Source organism: Macaca thibetana, chromosome 3, assembly GCF_024542745.1.
Source record: "Macaca thibetana thibetana isolate TM-01 chromosome 3, ASM2454274v1, whole genome shotgun sequence".
NCBI classification, from domain to species: Eukaryota; Metazoa; Chordata; class Mammalia; order Primates; family Cercopithecidae; genus Macaca; species Macaca thibetana.
Window position 1 is genome coordinate 3,633,429 of NC_065580.1, and position 20,367 is coordinate 3,653,795.

At 40.4% G+C, this 20,367-nt stretch overlaps 1 protein-coding gene across 7 annotated transcripts in view; it reads right to left on the minus strand.

Moving 5' to 3' along the window:
- RBM33 (RNA binding motif protein 33) overlaps window positions 1–20,367 on the minus strand; it is a 133,447-nt gene that overhangs the window by 57,934 nt on the left and 55,146 nt on the right. For 4 of the 7 annotated variants that reach the window (XM_050785695.1, XM_050785698.1, XM_050785701.1 and 1 more), the window contains 3 exons: window positions 16,628–16,836; window positions 12,788–13,073; window positions 6,788–6,846 (listed from right to left, as the gene is read on the minus strand). In XM_050785695.1, the coding sequence (XP_050641652.1) occupies window positions 6,788–6,846; window positions 12,788–13,073; window positions 16,628–16,836 (554 nt within the window). The remainder of the gene's footprint in view (window positions 1–6,787; window positions 6,847–12,787; window positions 13,074–16,627; window positions 16,837–20,367) is intronic. The other 3 variants (XM_050785700.1, XM_050785699.1, XM_050785697.1) reach the window with 1 other exon arrangement.

Consider the following 20,367-nt stretch of genomic DNA (forward strand, 5'->3'; position numbering starts at 1 on the left):
ATAACCCAAATGCCTATCAGGTGAATGGGTAAACAAACCGTGCTATATCCATATACTGGAATACTACTCAGCAATAGAAAAGACAAACTACTGACTGGTGCAGCAAACGGATGAATCTCCGATGTGTTATGCTACAGGAAAGCAGCCAGGCTCCAAATGAAACAAGCTCTATGATTCCATTTGCACAACACAATTACAGGAACAAGCCCATTCAGTGGTTGCCAGGGGCCGGCAGGCAGAGGGGCTGACCACAAGGGGCAGGAGAGTCCCCGATGAGTACATAACAGTCGGCACCAAGCAAAACGCACACACCTGTACACCCAAAGGACTCAATTTTTAAAGTAAAAAATTCTCATCTTTTGGAAGAACTGCTTTTTGGTTTGATTTTGTTTCGTTCTTACTTGACATGGAGTCTCACTCTGTCGCCCAAGCTGGAGAGCAGTGGCACGATCTCAGCTCATTGCAACCTCCACCTCCTGGGTTCAAGCAATTCTCCTGCCTCAGCCTCCCAAATAGCTGTGACTACAGGCACCCACCACCATGCCCAGCTAATTTTGTATTTTTAGTAGAGACGGGGTTTCACCATGTTGCCCAGGCTGGTCTCGAAATCCTGACTTCAAGTGATCCACCCACCTCAGCCTCCCAGAGTGCTGGGAGCACCGACCAGACCAGAAGAACTGCTTTGGATACTTTATAATAAAACAGGACTTCTTTCCAAGTGTGCCTTAAAAATGCACCTAAACAGAACCACAGGTCTTCAACGACTCCTGGGAAATTAAATATTAAAACAAAAAAAGCAGTGTGTTTTCTAGGACGCATCACTAAAAGTAACTAAGATTTCCTTGGCGCAGAGGAGTTCCAAGACTTTAAACTTTGTGTCCAACATTTCATAGGATAAATTATAAATTATTAAGTTGCAGACGGGCAAACTGCACTGAGGTTAAGTCTATATATATGGCACTCTGTATCTGAAGAGAATTTAAAAAGTGTCCCAGTCAATGTTAACAGATTGACTTAGCCAATAAACAAAAAACAGCCCTCCACCGGTATGCACAGGAGATTGCTTCCAGGCCCCGCACATACACATGTTGTACAAGGGACAACTGTAGTTTATCACATATTTTAGAAAGCAGTTTTTACAAAGGAGCTCAACGGCTCCAACAGAAGAAACAAGAAACCAATTCTATGTAATTTCAAGGAGTACTCCCTGGCCTTTGAGTGAGGAGCATGGACTTTAACCCAGCCCTATCTCTATCCAACACATGCACTGCATGCTGACCAAGCAGCAAGTTAAAGGGTAACTGAATTTGATAAACCACCTTCTTTAATAGCTGTTACCACAGTGTTTAGCTGCTCCTGTTACTGCTGCAGATGGGAATTCACTGATATGATTAAATTTGATGGTATGATAATGTATGGTAATCACGATTAATCAGAAACTCACTAGCAAGTGGAGGATGTTGGGTATTATGTCACCTGCATTTTAAACTGCATTCTCTCCTTGCAAGCCTGACAATGTTTGACAGCTGGAAGGATCTCCTACTATATTCGCCTGCTACTACTTATAGGTCTGATCAGAGAAAATGCCCATGATTCCTTCCATAGCTTAAGTGCTGGTAACTATAAGGCATTGCAGGCATGTAAAAACAGTAGGTGTTCAAAAGCAAGACTTTCTTTCCTGGATAGAATAAAGTCTGGATTCTCATCTGCAAGGGCTGTAATCAGAAAGAAATGTGATTTGATGCAGCAGTCTCATCAAACATGATTTGCATGAAATGGCCTATAAGATGCATCCAGCAAACATCATTCACTGCCACCTGATACCATGTGCCCAAATGCAGCCCAAACTGTAAGACCTGCGATGCGCTGTAACTACAGAGTCAACACAAATGAGAACCTCATTTGCTAGGTCTAAGTAAGTAATAATACGATTGTTAAGAAGATGCATTTAAACTTAAAAGTATAGTTTAGTTTAAATTTAAACAAAAGGCACTAAGAAATTATTCAGCAGCCAAACTACCTGGTATTTAACGGCCAACTGAAATACCACCATCTGCCCAACACACCAATGTAAAATCAAAGGGCTGAATAGTTTTTAAAATGTTTAAACCTATTTTAAAATAGGTTTTGAAACATTCTAGGTCAAGAATCTTTAAAATGATTTTTTCATAAGCTTAAAATTTAGCTCAGGACTTTTTCATACACTTAAAAACAGCAACTGCACAGAAAAACAAACGATTCACAAAAATCTCAAAACAACACTTTAAAATATTCCGACAATTGACATTTTATGTTACTTTTTTAAGTGGGCAAACTTTAAAAACAAAAAAAAACTCTCTGAGGACAAATACATGACTAGAAAATATACTTTACGGGTAAGATAAGGACTTACAGTTCTGTATTAGTGACAAAAACACCAGGTATAGCCTTTGCAGAAAGAGAAACCAATTAGATTAATTTAACTGTAAAACAAAGAACATGTGAAATGGAAAACAGAATTTAAAGTGCAGAAACTTACTTCCAGAAAGGTAACTAGCCTTTCACCCCACTACTTCCTTATTTAAAAGACAAAAAAAAGCACAACACAGTGTTTTGTGAAATAGCATTCGACAGTCCTAACATGAACAAAAATGTGTTCATTAAATGGACTAGTGGATGGTAAGAGGCCAGACCAGAAGACTGGAGAGAGCAAGTGCCCAAATGAAACAGGGTCATCAGTCACACAGGACATGTTAAGCTCTGAGGGTATGTTACTTCCTCTGCTCATCAGCCCATGTAAGTATTCATATGTTATGTAATGGAAATATGTTTTACAATCAGAAGAAAAATAGTTTCAGAGTTCAGAACTAATATGCATATCTGTAACTAAAATTAAGTACATAAATCTAATTTTTAAATGGAAGCCTAAATTACAAAGCACTTTACAGATCCTTAAATGAGGGACTAGGGAAAGACATGCATCCTAGTGCAAAGACTAACATAACCAACAGTTAAAGCAATTTTCTCCAAAATGATCAAAAAACAAGGATCCTTAAGACACTTATTTTGACATTCAGTTGTTTTAAAAATCATTTCTTAAATTCTCCAAATAATGCTAATTAACAAGAAATAAAAATATTAGTCTAACTACAAGTAAAGCCTAGAATATCAAATTTTGGCCTCAGATTTGGATTTTTAAGAATAATTTTTAAGAATAATTTTAAAGGCCGGGGGCAGTGGCTCACGCCTGTAATCCCAGCACTTTGGGAGGCCGAGGCGAGCAGATCACGAGGTCAGGAGATCGAGACCATCCTGGCAAACACGGTGAAACCCTGTCTCTACTAAAAATACAAAAAATAAAATAAAAATTAGCCGGGCGTGGTGGCGGGCGCCTGTAGTCCCAGCTTCTCGGGAGGCTGAGGCAGGAGAATGGTGTGAACCTGGGAGGCAGCGGAGCTTGCAGTGAGCCAAGATCACACCACTGCACTCCAGCCTGGGCGATAGAGTGAGACTCCATCTCAAAAAGAAAAAAAAAAAAAAAAAGAATAATTTAAAAAAATTTTATACACTATGAAAAATAGGATTTCATATTTGGGTGCCTCGATTTCTGTAATTTTTAATTTAAAAACTAGACGTATTATCACTCAACAAAATTTCTGGACATACTAGTTCTAAACTAAGCATAAATACCAAATGTATCATAGATCCTTTAAAATTTGGAAATCTAGTGGTACTTTTGTGTATTGTCTTTTTTTTTTTTTTTACTTTTAGTTGGGTACAAAGCTGCATTCTTCTATAGTTAAATGCATGTGATATAATTCTACTATGCAAATTCACATATGTGGTCTTGAAAACAACAAAAAGTAAAAAATGTAAAAATTAAACTGCACACCCCCCTTTACATTACTCATTCTATGTAGGGCTCCTAATAAGCAGTAAGATCACTCTATATTAAGTTTTGGGTATGTTTATTTGACAACTATGTGCTCCCTCCCGCCCCTCCGCACAGGGCCTGTGGCTAAGTCCACCACAGAACACAGGATGACTGGGACTCTACACGGGCATTTAGCCACAGCCATTCACCAGATATCACACAAATAGGAGTAAACACACAACTCTGACTGATGTGAGGAAGCTACATATGCACTAGGAGCACAGCTTTGGATAGAATGTTACCTATCCTAGGAGCAATGAGAATTCCTTTAAAGGTACTTAAGCTGGGGAAAGGAAAGATTACAATGAATCTTGATTTGCTCAATCGCAAATATCATAACCAGCACACAGATTTCTGAATTCAAATCTATTTTTGCGTACCAAGAAGCACACTGACTCAAACAGACCACCTGATAAATCTGAAGTTGAATGTTCCATCGCGTTGTGTGTGTGTGTCGTCAGTTTTTAAAGCAAAATTCGGTTTGACAAATATTGATTGAACCCCAAATACAGAAAACCACCAGGATAGAAACTGAGGGGCATACAGCCATCCATAAGAACCAAGACAGAGCCTGCAGGACATCCAGCCATCAATAAGAAACCTCCAGTGGGCTTTGCTAAGCCACGACAACGCTGTCTTCACTATTTTTAAATTTTACTCAAATGAAAATTAGCTTAAGGACATAAGTTAGGTTTCATTTAATGATGCTTGATTCATTTTACAGCTTAGAGACAGCACTATGCAGAGCACTTGGCATAAAGTAGATCCTCATTAAATTTTCACAAAATTACATTTACATTCACAGGAAAGAAGTTTAATCTAGTAGTAGAAAAAAGAAAAAATACTCAACAAAGATCTGGCTTACAACTAAAACCACCAGAGAGAGCCTACACTTTATCTTTCTCCCCAACAAGACTCTGGTAGGCTTTTTAAAAACATAATACCGCTACTGTATTTTTTAAAATACACATTTCATGATTTTCTATCAGGGAAAAATGATGACAGAAATAAGTAGTGCACTGCACGCGCTACGTCCCAAGTTCACTGTGACGTCAGCACTGGGGACTTAAAGGAAGAGACATGCTAAATCGTGGTAAAGACCTGGACTGAAGAGAACACTTACTAAGCTACATTCACATACACGGCTCATTTCTAGCCCAACCATTTCTGATCACCCACACATACTTCCCATCTCAAAAACAAAAACAGAACATTGCACCTCACAGAAACTGTTCAAAACTGCCTTGAAACACATTTACTAAGCTTAGAGTACTATATAACTGAAGAGCAAGTTCAATTTCTCACAAAAATGTTCTTTTATTATCCTCTTCTAATAGCGGCAAAGTATTCTAAGGTTTTATTCCTAGCATCAGATACAATTATATTTGCACAACTGAAAAATGAAATAAAAATTGCAATTGACTATTCTAAGTTTATATTAGTAAACATTTTTCGAAAATATAAATTACATTGCTTTAGGTTTATATCTTAACTGCAAATGCTATTCACATCAAATTTTATCCTTGTAGTATAAAACATGAAAACACATCCAAAAATGATTTTAACACAGATATAATCATAGTCCTGAAAAAGCAAAAAGTCCTTAATATGTCAGGGCTTTACAATAACTAGCAGACAAACTACTCCACAGAAGAAATATATTCAACGACTAAAATCATACATGTAAGCCTTAGGCAACAGAACTAATAAACCTTGGCTTTTTAGACAACTGCTTCAAATAGATACCCAGTAAATATCACCTAATGTTTTAAAAACAACTAACTTTTAAAACTTGGTAAATAATTTATAGAAACACATTAGCTAACTGAAACCATGTCATAATTCATAACTACAAGTCAAAGAAATTTCTATAAAATACTCTGAACCTTAAATCCAATAATGTTATTTTTGAATAATCACCTGATTATACATTCACATCCTTCATTTAAGCCTTCTTGCTAAATGCCATATATAAATGTTATCTACTGAAGTACCAAAGATAAACAGTTCAATAGGCCATTTAGGTATTTCCTGAAAATCAGACTGTTTAACCTAAATAAGGCTACCTCTGTTTTACATATAAATGACATTAAAATGTTATGGTCAGTACATTTTTTTCCCCAAACTGTTTTTAAAAAAAATGTACTCTCTAGTAAAACCATGAACAAACTACACACTGAACCAAAAATTCAAATAAAATAAAATGCATATATTTAAACAAATATAACTAGTTAGTGGACTTGTTTCTTCTACCTAAAACACATTAGAAGAATGGATAAAATTACTGAAAATACAGCAAAGTGTGCATTTCTGTGTGTAAGTGAATGAGAGTGTGTGTGTGAGAGACAGCGAGAGAGAGAATATATGCTTTCTTTTAAAGATATTTTCAAGTGAAAACATTCATTTTAAATTATAAAATGAGTGGCTCATCAAGACCCTAGAGGTTCTTTTAAAAAACAAGAGATCTCTCATTTTCATTTCCTAGAATTTCACACACACACACATACACATACACAAACATACATGTGCCTGCGGGCGCAAGCACACATATACCCCCACCTCTCTAATAAAGCAAGGCCCTTTCTCACTTAGCATAAGGCAATAATAAAATCAATATTCATATTCTTTAAGATGAACAGCATTCCACTGATGATCCTGATTCAACAATTTTACAGTTAAACAAAATTAATTCTACTCTCAAAAATCCACTGACCTTAAGCTTTTAACAAACATTTTCTATTGCAGAGATTACTGTCAATATTTGCAAATCCTTAAAATTATATTTGGCTGGAACCTCTTGCACTTGCTATATTAATATTTCTTAGTAAATGTATGCTCATCCCTATCAGAGCAGAAGGAGCAGCTGCTACTCACTGGGAATCTCTGGGGTCCCACAGCAGGTCTCGGCTGGCTCGGAACTGGTAGCAAGGGCACTGCAAGAAAAACCCCTTGTGTTAGAGACACACTTTACTCAACACCCAAACCCCTGTACTACAAGATATGAAGTTTAATATAAAATATATATTATGTGTACCAGACGTATAACACATTGTGCTTATACTTAAGCTAAGCATTTAGTATTTTTAACAATTCCATAAAAGGGGGAAAGCAGAAGTTTCCTTTTCAGTACACAACAGTGCAAGCAGAAGTTTAAATCTCAGTAGTTGACTATTATTTGGAATTAAAATATTTTGCAACAGAAGAAGACAGTATTACTCTAAAATAAAAAACCTAGTTTGTTTCTCCTATCCCTATCCAGATAATTCAGGTTATCGAATCCCAGTTATATTTTCCTACGCCAGTCATATACACATTTAAATCTCAACCCTCATGAATCATGAAAGAGAGAAGGGAAGGAGGGAAGTGAGGCAGGCAGAGAAAGGAAAACAGCACATCCCAGGAACTGGAAAAAACGCTCACAGACCGTTAAAAATTTTCTACTAAACAATCTCCTATGCCAAGGCAAAGTTTACTTTGGTTTATAAACAAGCAGGACTTCCATCAATCCACCAGAACAACGAAACAAATCATTTTTTAAAAGACATCTCAGAATAGAGAAGAAGCTAGATGTAAGTTTCATACCTTGAGGCTAAATCAGATGTGTTTAAGCTCTTTAAAACTCACCATGCACTATACTGATCTTGATTTTCAAAGAAACTCACAATCTAAGTGCAGGCTACATCTTACATCAAAACATGCTGGCAGATACACCTAGGAAGCTCTCAGATTGTCAGGTACTGTGGGGCTGAACTGTTTGCAACTCCCTCCCCCCGCCCCCAACCCCAAATGTATACACTGAAGTCCCAACCGCCAGTACCTCAGAATGTAACTGGATTCCACTGACTAGGTCTTTAAAAGAGGTAATTAAGGTCACATGAGGTCTAGGCTATAATCCAACCTGACTGGTGTCCTTATAAGAAAGGGAAAGACACAGACAGTACACACAGAGGGAGGACCACGTGAGGACACAAGGAGAAGATGGCCAATGACAAGGCAAGGAGAGAGGCCTCAGAAGGAAGCTGCCCTGTCCACACCTCGAACTTGGACTTCCAGCCTCCGGAACTGTGAGAAAATAAGTTTCTGTTGTTTAACTCGCCTTATTTGCGGTGCTTGTTATGGCAGCCCCAGCAAACTCATACACATCAGGTGGAGATGACAACGTAGCGTATTTTTTAATTTAAGAAGTGTCTGATAAATGCGAAATACAGGTGATACCTCTTAAAAGTCCATCAGAATCACTTCAAAAACAGGGTGCTAGGATAAACTTTTTTTTTTTTTTACTATGATTACTCAAGGAATTCCATACATTAAGCCTTATCATTCACATCGCACTTTCCACACTTCAAGTGATAGCATACATGGCCTGTGTCACTGCTTGATCAAATGCAAAGTGTGACAGAAAGAAAACTTACTTTTATAAAATGTAAAAATGCCAGAAGTTCATCCCTTCCTTGACAGACTAATGGAATGAGTCCAAATTTCAAAATTAGAGTGGGTCAGTTTGCAAGACTTTATATAAAATAGAATCCAACTCTCCCCTCAATTCTATACAGCTGATGTTACATCAATTCCATATCTAAAGTGAAACACTAGACTGGAGAAAATGGATAAAGAAAAAAACAAGAATATCTCTGACCTCAGAAGATTACAATGAAGGTGACAAAGAAAAAAACTACATATTAAATGTAAAGACGTGATTTTTAAAATCAAGTTAACAAATATAAGACACCCAGATCCTCACTAACTCGATCATAGGTACTACTCAGAATTTAAATGCCAATATCTACCAAAAAATTCCAACACAATAAAAGGATAAAACATTAAGCCTCTTTAACCAGGAGAATGAGAGAAAGAAGGCGAGGTGGGGTCTCTAGAAAGCAATCTGATTATAATAAATGGATTTCTTACACAGAAGCCTCTGATGAGCTGGTAATCTGCACAAAGTACCAGCCTTTTCCCTATTTAAAAGAAGAAAAAGAAAACACAGCAGAAAAGGAAAAACAGCTGACAAAAAAGGGTTGCTGCGGACGGTCCCAGTGGGAACAGGCAAACACCTGGCCCACCCAAGAGAAGCCACCTCAGTGGGAATGCCCAGGCATATGTCTGCAGGCTCTACCTACCGGGCCCTGGCTGCCCACTGTGAGCACAGAAGAATTCAGAAGGTGTGATGTTAGAGACCAGTCCAGTTGAAGCTTCAACTTGAATATCTGAAGTTTAATATTTATAACTTGTCCCATGTATTTAATGGACTAAGTTTTCAATTCATTATAATACTAAGAATCTGGAAACAAGTTACATTTCCATCAAAATAGTTTTTAAATAAATTATAATGGAACACTCTTCATCCTCAAAAAGGAAGTTTGTGCCATCAGTAGAAGATGTGTGTATATTGTTAACTTTTTGAAAAAGCACCTTTCATCTATGGAAGGCTCTGAGAATCACAGGTTTAATCTGTGTATCTTTTATGTACAGGGGACATCTTGATATTCGGTCTCTCTCAAGAGGAACTGTGCGTTTCTATCTAAGCTCATTCATTTATTACAGAATAAACAACTGCTTCCAAAGTGTTGCCTATCTACCTAGCAAGGCTATTTTGTCCTTCTCTTCTGTGTCTGTGTACCTCTGAAGGTCAAAGGCAAATTACAGATAAGGGACGTGTGGCACTAAAGCTCCTGGTTTCATGGTGAGAAAAAGCTAGCTGGTCCTGAGTTGAACAACTTTTGTCAGAAAGCTGACCTTGGAGTAGCTGCTAAATCACACGTGTGCTTTGGGGTGCAAGGCCTGCATTCTACACTTGTCAGGCTGCTAACTTTTGCAGGGGACACCATTTTCATACATAGAGGATATCTTGGGGCTTCCTGATAGCTTTGCCACCCTATAATTCTAGCTAAAGAAAATCTGTACATATTACCAACTGCCAGTTTTCCACTGCATTTTACAAGGAAATGCACAAGAAAGAATAACATAAGCAAAATCATTCCAACAAATTAAACTGACAGCAGTGCCAGGTTTAGGACAACCACTATGGGGAAGACGCAAAGGATTACTTGAAGGAAAGCCACCCTTCCCCATTCAAGTATGCATGTGTCCATTCATTCAACGGCTACTGCGGGAGACACAGGCACCACGCCAGTCAGCGACGTTCAGGGCCACCTAAGAGGATGTGGGGACGAGTGATACTAACCAGGGTGGGAAGAACTTTGTGGGCAAACGGGGACATGCGATGGGGTCAGGAGGGCTTAGGAGTTAACTGTACTTTAAAGCCTTATGCTTATCTGCCATGCCCAGTGGCCTGGTGGTGACCCGCAGACACTGTCAAGAGGCGCCCCCCTCCCTTTCACTCTGCGCCAGCCTGTCACCATCACAGTCCCCTGCTCCATGGCCACAGGACAACTTCATAATACTTCTGACCCACGTATGGGAGGGTCCCAGGCTCTAGGTCACTGGCCAATCCCCCGCACTTGAACTACTACCTTAGGCTACTCTCCACTTCTGAAACTTCTCTCCCACACCCTTGGGAATCCCTAATTCCCCACCCATCGGCAGCATCCACAACACCCCGAGTTCCTTCACCTTCTCGCTCTCATGGCCCCTCTGAGCGGCAGCTGTTCTCCCACAGCTTCTTGCCAAAGGTCTGGGGGTAGAAGGGCTCCTTCTTGATCTCACTGCTGCTTCCAGATCCAGCTTTCATCTCATGCCACCAGCTGACATCCCCCAGCACCACACTGCCCCTGTCATGTCTCAGGGAGTTCAGCTCCAGTCTGAATAAACACAAAGATGGCCCTTGCCATGCCCTGCCTCAGATCCGTGCCACCTCTGCCTCCAGTCCTGGTGACCATTCTACCCTTCCATCTCACTCCCTCCAGCACCCTGATTCAAACAATCGTTCAACTCTACGAAGATCTCCAGTGACCTCCTTTTCACCGTCTCAACCTCCTCCCTGGTGTCCTCTCCTCCCTGGCATCTAACTTATGATCCACAGCCCATCGTTATCAGCACTGCCTCCCCTTTACTACTCTGTGAAAACCATGACCCTCATAAACCCAACCACCTGCCTATTCCACACCTAGTGCATGCAGATGAGCACAGCTGGACAGAGACACACAACCATGCTGACTGCCCTCACCTCAAATCCACACTCCTCAAGGGCTCCGCAGCCCCACCCATCCCTGCGCACATCCACTCTTCCAAAGCACGAGAGGATGCTCCAGAGCTCCTTTCCTCAGACCTTCAACACGCTCTCCTACCTCCCCACTCTAGCTCCTTGCTACCTACTGAGGAAACTGAGGCCACCAGGGAAGAACTGACACAAGACTTCTCCACCTGCCCACTCATCTGAGCTCAGGCTTCACCATCTGCCCCAACTGTGGAGGACTCCCTGCTCCTCCATCTCAGCAAGCCCACCTCTGGCACATGGTCCTGGACAAGACAAGTTTTTCCTCTCATCTGCATCAATGATGTTTTTCCTTCTTAACTAGCTCTTTTCTGTAAGTGCAATGAATAAAAAACTTAGAATAAAAAACTTTCTCTCAAGCCTATTGGCTCCCACCAATTATCATCCAACTTCTGTTTTAGCAAAACACAGTCAAAGTCTGTCAATACAGTGGCCTCAAGTTCGTGCGCCATCTCAGCCAGGCTTGCGCCTCCTTCTCACCAGTTCCTTTATACTTGCAGACAGGGTCTCACCTGGAGGAAGCCCCTTTATACCTGCTGATCACTCTGCCTGCAATCTTCTTCCCCAAACAGCCACATTACTAACTTACAGATATCCCTCAACTCTTTCCTGCTCAGTGAAGTTCACCCTGATCACCCTATTGTTAAGAGACAACCCATCCCTTCCCCCCATCCTGCTCAATTTCTCACTGCATTTTCATCTTCTAACATGCCACATAAAATACTTATGTTTACTGGTAATAAACAATAATAAGACTGCTAGAAAGCAAGATCATGGCTGAAGAAAGCTTTGTCTGGTTTGTTCATCAATATAACTCAAATGCCAAAAATAGAGCAGTAACTCAATAAATGTGTGGTGTGTGTTCACAGATACATGAAGTTAATGCTTCATATAAACCGCTCGAAAACAGCTTCCTATCTTAAGGAATATGTTTCAGTAATAATCAGATCTGTATTTGTTTGATTACAACAACTAAAAGATGGATGTGTCCCCTCTCCACCAGCTGACACTGGAATTGAAGGGGGGCATGCTGCCTGGAACCAAAGAGGGACACTCACCACTGCAAACATCCTCACCGGGAGACTTATGAAGAGTCACAGCTCAGCACTTTCCACTCAATTATACAAGAAGAGATACACATTTTTAAAGAAATATACTTGACCCATCAAGCTAAAATCTAAATGAATGGGGAAGAGCCAAGAAAAACTCATCCTTACAAATATGAATGTGAAAACCATTTTGCCATAGCGACGGCTTCAGTACAATAAACTAAATGCCTTCAGATGTACAGTAATCTATAGCATAACAGATGCTCCTCAATATAGGATGGGGTTACATCCCAATAAGGCTATCGTTAGTTGAAAAGACCCTTAGTCAAAATGCATTTCATATGCCCAACCAATGGAACATCATAGCTTAGCCTCACCTACCTTAGGCAGAACACTCACATCATTCCACAGCTGGCAAAATCATCGGGGCTGGGAACCACAGCACCCTCTGCCCAGCTTCGAGCGAGTTTTGGGATGCCTGTTGCGACCCCAGGAGAGATCAAATCTCAATATTCGAACTATGATTTCCTCTGAATGCATACTGCTTTCACACTCTCACAAAGTCGAAAACGCATCAGTGGAAAAATCCTAAGTCAAACCACTGGAAGCTAGGGCCATCTATGCTTTACAACAGTAAAAGGAAACACAGACCTTGAACAGGCGTGACCACCGTCCCTTTGAAGTGCGGGTTGATGTGTATGTTCTTGGGCTGCTGAGGAGTCACGGGTGGCGGGGTCATCATCATCCTTGGGGTCTCTAGCTGGGGAGGCATGTGCATTCCCTGAGGGGGGGATGGGTGGTGCGGGTGCTGCACCGGAAGCAGCGGCTGCAGCTGCTGCGGCTGGAACAGGCTTCTGATCGGCTGCTGCTGAGGCGGTGGTGGCGGCGGAGGGGGAGCCTGGGGCTGTGGAGGAGGAATTAACCTTGGAGAATGAGTCTACAAATCACAAAAAAAAAAAAAAAAAAAAAAAAAAAAAAAGTTCACCGAAATCAACATTTAAAAGAATGCTGACGTGTTACAAATTTACACTGATCACATTTGTAAAGTTACAATGTAAGAAGTCTGTAGTAACAATTTGTATCAAAACAGCAGGATAAAGAAGCTTCTCTACTTCTTCACAGTGAGGGCTATAGTCTCACAATTGAGTCAATCTCAAGGCAAGAAGGAAAACAGCCCCAAAGCACCCAGTGTGAATTTTGAAAAAAAGAAAAATTCAGTTCAGGGAAAAGAACTGCCCACACTGGGCAAAGCCCTGTGCCAGGGACAGAAAAGCAGCTGCCACGGCCCTCCCTGTAGCAGTCCTGCATCCCCCTCCAGGAACTCTGGTAAGCAAGGCAGGAGATGCGCACCAGTTACCCTGCTCCAGAACTGAGGCCTGAGAACAGGACAGGGCTACTGGGAGGGAGCTTCTCTGAGAGGGTGGCACCTGAACTCAGTGATGAAGGAGGGAGAGGTGCAAGGCAGAGTGAGGGACAGATACCCAGAAAGAAGCAGAAGCAGCACAGACCCACCTGCTTGGTAAAACCAGGAGACCAGGAAAGAAGGCAGGAAAGAAGGTATGAAAATTACACACTCAAAGTGGTCAGATCTCGATTTGAGGCTGGTTATTTTGTCAAACAGTCACTAGAGAGGAAGAAATCAACCACTGCAACAGCTGCTGTGGACTGAACCTTCCCCACATTTTAAGTTCCTACTATAAGGTCAGTAGAGAAAGTTGGCTGACCTAGCTCCCCACAGTCCTATAAAGTAGGTCCTATTTATTGACCTCCTTTTACAAGATCAAGTAGTTGGAAAGCAGAAAAGCTGGAACCGGAATTCAGGCCATCTGATTCCACAGGTTTTGCTTTTAATCACTAACCAAACTGGTCACACAGCTAATTAGCAGTAGACCACAACTAATTCAGTTGTCTAATTTAACAAGCTATTTTCCCTGAGATGATGCCAAATTATGGAGGGCTTTTGAATTCCAAGTAAATGATCCATTACTATGCCATAGACAACATGTGTAACAAGGGATCATGAATGATCTCTTTGGTAGGAAAATGATCATTCACAGCAGTGTGAGATGAACAAGGGCAAAGAAGATGCAAGGAGACCATCTAATAGGCTATGGCGAGAGCTGACGCACAGGAACAGCCATAGTCTGACAAAGAGCAAGAAGATATCTCACAGGAACAATGAGTAGAATTCTAAAACTAATCTATGAATGGCCTTAGCCCACCTATCCTTCCTCAGGGAAGATGCTTCAAAAGATTCTGGTACCAGCTCACATCCACTAGCACACATGCTCCCATATGCAGCATGGTCCCCTCCTTAACTCATCACATCTGTGCACATCTGCCCATGAGAGTGGGGATCTTGTCTATCTTATTCACCATTGTATCCCATAGATAGCACACTAACAGACACCAGGGCTTAAATTTTAATTGAACTGAGAGTGACCACAACGCATGGTCATTAATTCAAGACCACTAAGACTCACTGAGAGACACTAGGTAACAGCAAGAGGAACAGTGCTGGGGAGACCGCTGAGAAAAAGGAGGACTAAGAACAAAACCTGAAGAAAAACGCAATTAAAGAAAAGGGTATTTTGAAACTGTTCAAAGAGATTTTAAATGCTCAATACCAAAAACCAGGAAGTATTCAAGGGGATGCCAATGTTGATTAGCTTGATATAATCCATCCACAATATTTACATACCGTAACAGTGCGTTGTACCTCATAAATATATGCAATTAAAAATAAAAGTTTAGTTCGAAAATAAAAAAGTCAAAGGGGAGAAAGAAGAAACCATTCTAGATAAGAGAGTACATCCAAAATCTCATATGCTGCTCAAGATCAGTCTTAGGGCAGCTGTCTAGTTTACTCCTAGTACACAGTAGGCTCTAACAGTCCAAATCAGTCACATTACAATCCAGAGATACGACATCACCATCAGGACTGAGGACAACTGAATGTCCGTGACATTTTTAAAAGCATTAACGCCATCTCAGTTCAGTCTCTCTAAGGAGGCAGGTGAGAGATACATGCTCTTCCCTTCTTTGTGGTAAGAAAACAGAGTTCGGCAACTTCTCCAGGATCAAAGCCATAATTACGTAAACGCTGGTCTCCTGTGGGAGTTGTCTGGCCCCCTAAAGAGGCCAGAATAATGAAAATGGCTATTCGACATATGGCAAGCGGAGGTTTGGGGCGGAGACAGGGAGCAACCAAGGGAAAAAAAGACAAACCGTAAATTCAGCCTTTTTGCTGTTAGAGATGCTCAAAAACAAAACAGCTGTGTAAGCAAACAGCAGTTCCTAGTATCATCAAATTGTGTACGCCTACCTACTCTCCCTTTACACATCAGAGTTGGAATGCTCATGCTAAAACAAAAATTATCTCTTCTACTTTATCATTTCACAAATGAATGGCTCCTGAAATACAACATTTCAACAGAAGTGAAATGTCATTTTTTCTAAATTCAGGGCATGTGGTAAAAAGGGCATGTGGTAGACACAGTGGACACATATTTGTGTTAAGCAAATTTTTCCTTGAAGATTGACTTGTAAGTAAAAAGCCATACAATCCCTAAAGCTTAACTGAAAGAATCGGTTGGGCCCAGTGGCTCACACCCATAATCCCAGCACTCTGGGAGGCCGAGGCAGGTGGATCACTTGAGGTCATGAGTTTGAGACCAGCCTGGCCAACATGGTGAAACCCAGTCTCTACTAAAAATATTTTTAAAATTAACTGGGTATGGTGGTAAGCGCCTGTAATCCCAGCTACTAAGGAGGCTGAGGCAGGAGAATCATTTGAACCAGGAGGTGTAGGTTGCAGTAAGCCAAGATCATGCCACTGCACTCCAGCCTGGGCAGCAGAGGGAGACTCTGTATCAAAAACAAAAAAAGAACAAAAAAATCAGCAATTCCTGTCTTTGTTTCTGAGATGTGCCATCTCTGAAACACAAAGGACATTCCAATTGAAATTACAGGTACATGATTTATTCCTAAACTATAGGCTATGAAAGCTTTCTATGGAGGATATGGTAATGATTCTGAGAAACTGATATTTAAGGAAAAATCTATGGTAAACAGTATAAAGGTAAAATATTTTTATAAAATAAACAACTTCTGCCTAAGTTCTATCTGTAATACCATCTTTCAAATGCAATGCACTCAGAAATACCCCACTAGAGGCTTTAGCGAGCAAGGTGCCACAGGAGCTTATGTCATCTTGGGGCATCAGGTCGCTCATTAATTCCTCCTCTGGAAGTATTTGTGGTACAGGATGATTTCTTACTACCAGATGACTGGAGTGCTGAATTTCTAATTCAGGATGACTGGAGTGTGCAACATCACATGAGACTATAAAGCAGAAACTTCAGCCATTACTCCTGCTACTAACCTTTCATTTCAGACTAAGTAGAGAGAAATGTATAATAGGATACCCACAAAAGCTTATTGCCATTTGTTCTAAAGTTCTAGGGCTACTACAATAAAATCTGAAGTTACCACGACAGGAGGCTGTGTAGGAAGCAACGCGGGTCTGTGGTCCTTCATCCTGCCCCTCTCGGTGCTCTCTCTTCTCTGGTCCCCTACACCACGACACATCAGCGGGCCTCCTCGCCGTCCTCCCCGCCTGGAGCTGTAGCGTCCTTGTTTATGCTGTCGCTCCCTTTCTTCAAATTCAAGCAATGCTGCCTTGGCCTCTGCTGAAAGTTCTATGTGAAAAGATGTGTATGTGTTAGTTACTTTCCGAGAGCCCAAACTAGAGATCTAGGGAGAAAACAGGAAAGAATGATGTGACAATGAAACTCTGCAACAGCATGTGCTTCACCTGCGGGAAACACCTGACTAGCAGCGGCAAGGATGATACAACCAGCAACATGCACAACCCACCAGTGAGGTCTGAGAAATAAGAACAGACTTTCCTTTATGATACAATGCAAGTGTTGCCAATCAATTTTAAATTATTTTCATTTGAGACCAATGATATGTGCTGCATGAGGCTAAAAAGAAGCTGAAGTGAAATTTAACCACTGCCCTCACACTAGAAGGCATTTTGCAGTCACATTTTTTTTTTTTTCCCCCTGAGACACAGTCTCGCTTTGTTGCCCTGGCTAGAGTGCAGTGGCATGATCTCGGCTCACTGCAACCTCCACCTCCCAGGTTCAAGCGATTCTCCTGCCTCAGCCTCCCAAGTAGCTGGGACTACAGGTGCACGCTCCCACACCGGCTAACTTTTTTGTATTTTAGTAGAGACAGGGTTTCACCATGTTGCCCAGGCTGGTCTTGAACTACCGAGCTCAGGCAATCCATCTGCCTCAGCCTCCCAAAGTGCTAGGATTACAAGCGTGAGCCACCACGCCCGGCCTGCAGTCACACCTTTTACTGATGGTGTAGGACATCAGTCAGAAACTGTCTCTATCAGTCCTACACCAGTATGATTTTCTTACTGAAGCCAGTAGAATTATTAATAGCATACGATGGCACACAGATGCAAGAAAACAAATTCCTGGTCCTTCTCACTTAAAAACAAAACTATTAATGAACTCACTCTGAAGTCAAGGTGATTTCATAAAGAATAAAAAACTCAATGTAATACATATCATTTCAATTTTTCATATTTATTTTCTTAAAACTTTACTGTGAAGCCTTCTTATATGCATGCAGACTGATAGAGAAGCCAAATCAAGTGAGAGCAAAGTCACAGGAGAAAACGCTCATGCAAACACGTGTGGAGTGTCCAGCAGCTGCTCACTGCTCTGCCAAATGCTTCAGGGATACAGAAAACATGGGCACTGGCCCCAAGAAACTTCAGATGGCACATTATTCTATATTCCTAAAGGGAACGAAAATGACTTAGCCACATATGGTCCTTTTACAACACTAGCTAAATTGGGACAACAGATCTTACGCCACATTTTCTAAAAATGTCACTGAGGATACCAAGATGCCTTCTCCTGCCTTCTTCCCCAGCCAAGGGTAAGCTTTCAATATTACCAGAGTCTACCTTCTACCTTGGATCCCATCGTCATCTCCAAACTCCTCCAAAATCTCTAAGCCACATTTTTCTTGAAATTGTTTCTATGGTACCCCTCTCCCCGTCAAAGAAAACTAGACCCCATTTGAAAGAAAATTTAATCTCTTCTTAACCAGTATAGACTTTTATTCTAATCTTGACTACATGATTAGTTCACACACACATTTTATGCAGTGAATCAGCAATTATTTTTCTAGTGGTTCTGAGTGTCAAGATTAATTTCACTTTCCTCAGTAATAAAATGGTTTCAAATGACATCTTTAATCAGCAAGTAAAAACGCTTTCCTCCAATTGAGACAAGCTGTCACAAAAGGTCACCAAAATATGACAGGATGGAAATTACATTTGTAACTTCAACTGAAATGTTAATTTCCCTTTAAGTGTTTTCTGAACTATGTCTAGATTCTAAAGAGATACATACCTCAATGTAACAAAGTTTTACACTGTATTGTCCCTTTCTAAAATGTTAAGAAAAATGTATTTGCATGCAAATAATTTTATAATAGTTGAAATACATATAGAACACACAATTTGTTTGGAAAAATAACAAAAGATAATCTGAGATTTTTTAAAGACAACTGAATCAAGAAAATTTTAAAGGCCCTGCAAATACAAGGACCATTGCTGGCATTAGCAATTCTGAACTGTTTGTTACTACAGAGAAATCTCTTTCCCACAGATCCTCTGAAATTAATATTATTTCAAGAGAATATTTTGTGGGTGTACAAGCAGGTTCTTTAGGCTACAGCAATAAAAAACAACTTAAAATGTAACACATGCCAATGAAACTTAGAATAAAATAATCTGGAAGCCTACTCACAGATAATGCCAACTAAAATAAATGCAGTCTTTCATTTATGGCTTACATTGCTTTCTAAGGCAATCCAAGGGCCACCTCCCAGACGAAGACACAGCTCTCGACTTGGAGGACTGGCAACTGGGGGACACTGGTCAGTGACACTGTCTTCAGAAATGGCGACTGGCACTTTCACAGTGAACCATTCCTTACACATGCCTGCTCTGTAACCCTGCTCAACTGAGCTCCAGGAGGGAGTTAAGCACTTACACCCTACGACATCCTTTGTGTGTAATGAATTAATTTATTTCCTAAGTATGTAGTTCTGTACCATCCTTGGGAAAACTGAGAACACTGTCATTCAAATCTTTTTCTGTAAGGTTTAATTTCCACAATCCTGATTGAGCAAAAAAAGCTAGTTAATTAAGATCTTAACCTAGATGAAAGCCCAGAATTCTACTTCTAATCCAATCTGCATTCAAAATACCAATCAACAACTGTGCATAAAACTGTTCCTTAACTGCTGAGCCTGTCATATGTACGAATGTTTTTCACAGAGATGTGAATGTGAAAAAAGACTAAAAGTAACCAAAACTCCCTCCTAGATTGGAAGAGAACTCGTTTCACATGTAAAGTTTCAGAGTAAGAAACTGGGGATACCAGCGCATTATTTGATTCTCCCTTTTGAAGAATGAAGTGTTCTCAATACTAACAATGGTATCAGTGGGAAAAAAAAAAAAGTATATCTCATAAGACAACAGGTACTCTGGTAGCAAGATATTTTAATCCCATTACAGAGCAGGCAAACAGCTTTACAAATCAAATAAATGTAATTATTTCCACACAGAACCTGAGACTGTTCAGGTTTTTTGATTTTGATCTCTAGGAGCACACAAATAAACTGATGTGTAAAAATGTATTCAAATGTCTTAGTTTACCAAATATTGAGGCATTATCTCTTTTTCAATATATATTTCCTCGGATGTAAAATTCATCTTTTGTTTGGGGGGAGGTGCTGAAGGTAACAAGAGAATTCACTGTTTTAGGAAACCAATCTTTTGATGGACAGAAAAATCCTCCTTTTGTGTTGGGAAAAATCCTAACTTGGCAATTATGTGAAACTCATGTTTCCAAGCACCAAGCTTTCTTAAGTAATACGGAACAGAAAAGGTACTTTTAACTATGGTTTCACCCGCCCTATCATCTTGCCAAACAACCATTCTACACAAATGCAGTCAAGTGCTTTCTTCATTATTTACAAGAATGGTCATTAATCAAGCTGTTTATGTTTATAGCTACTCTGCCTCTAAGGACCTCATGCTCTTCCCCCATAATTCAAAGGAGAGGACTTGTCCACCACAAACCAACCTTTCCAGCTTCTTGTCCCAGGATTACATGAACATAAAGCTGCCA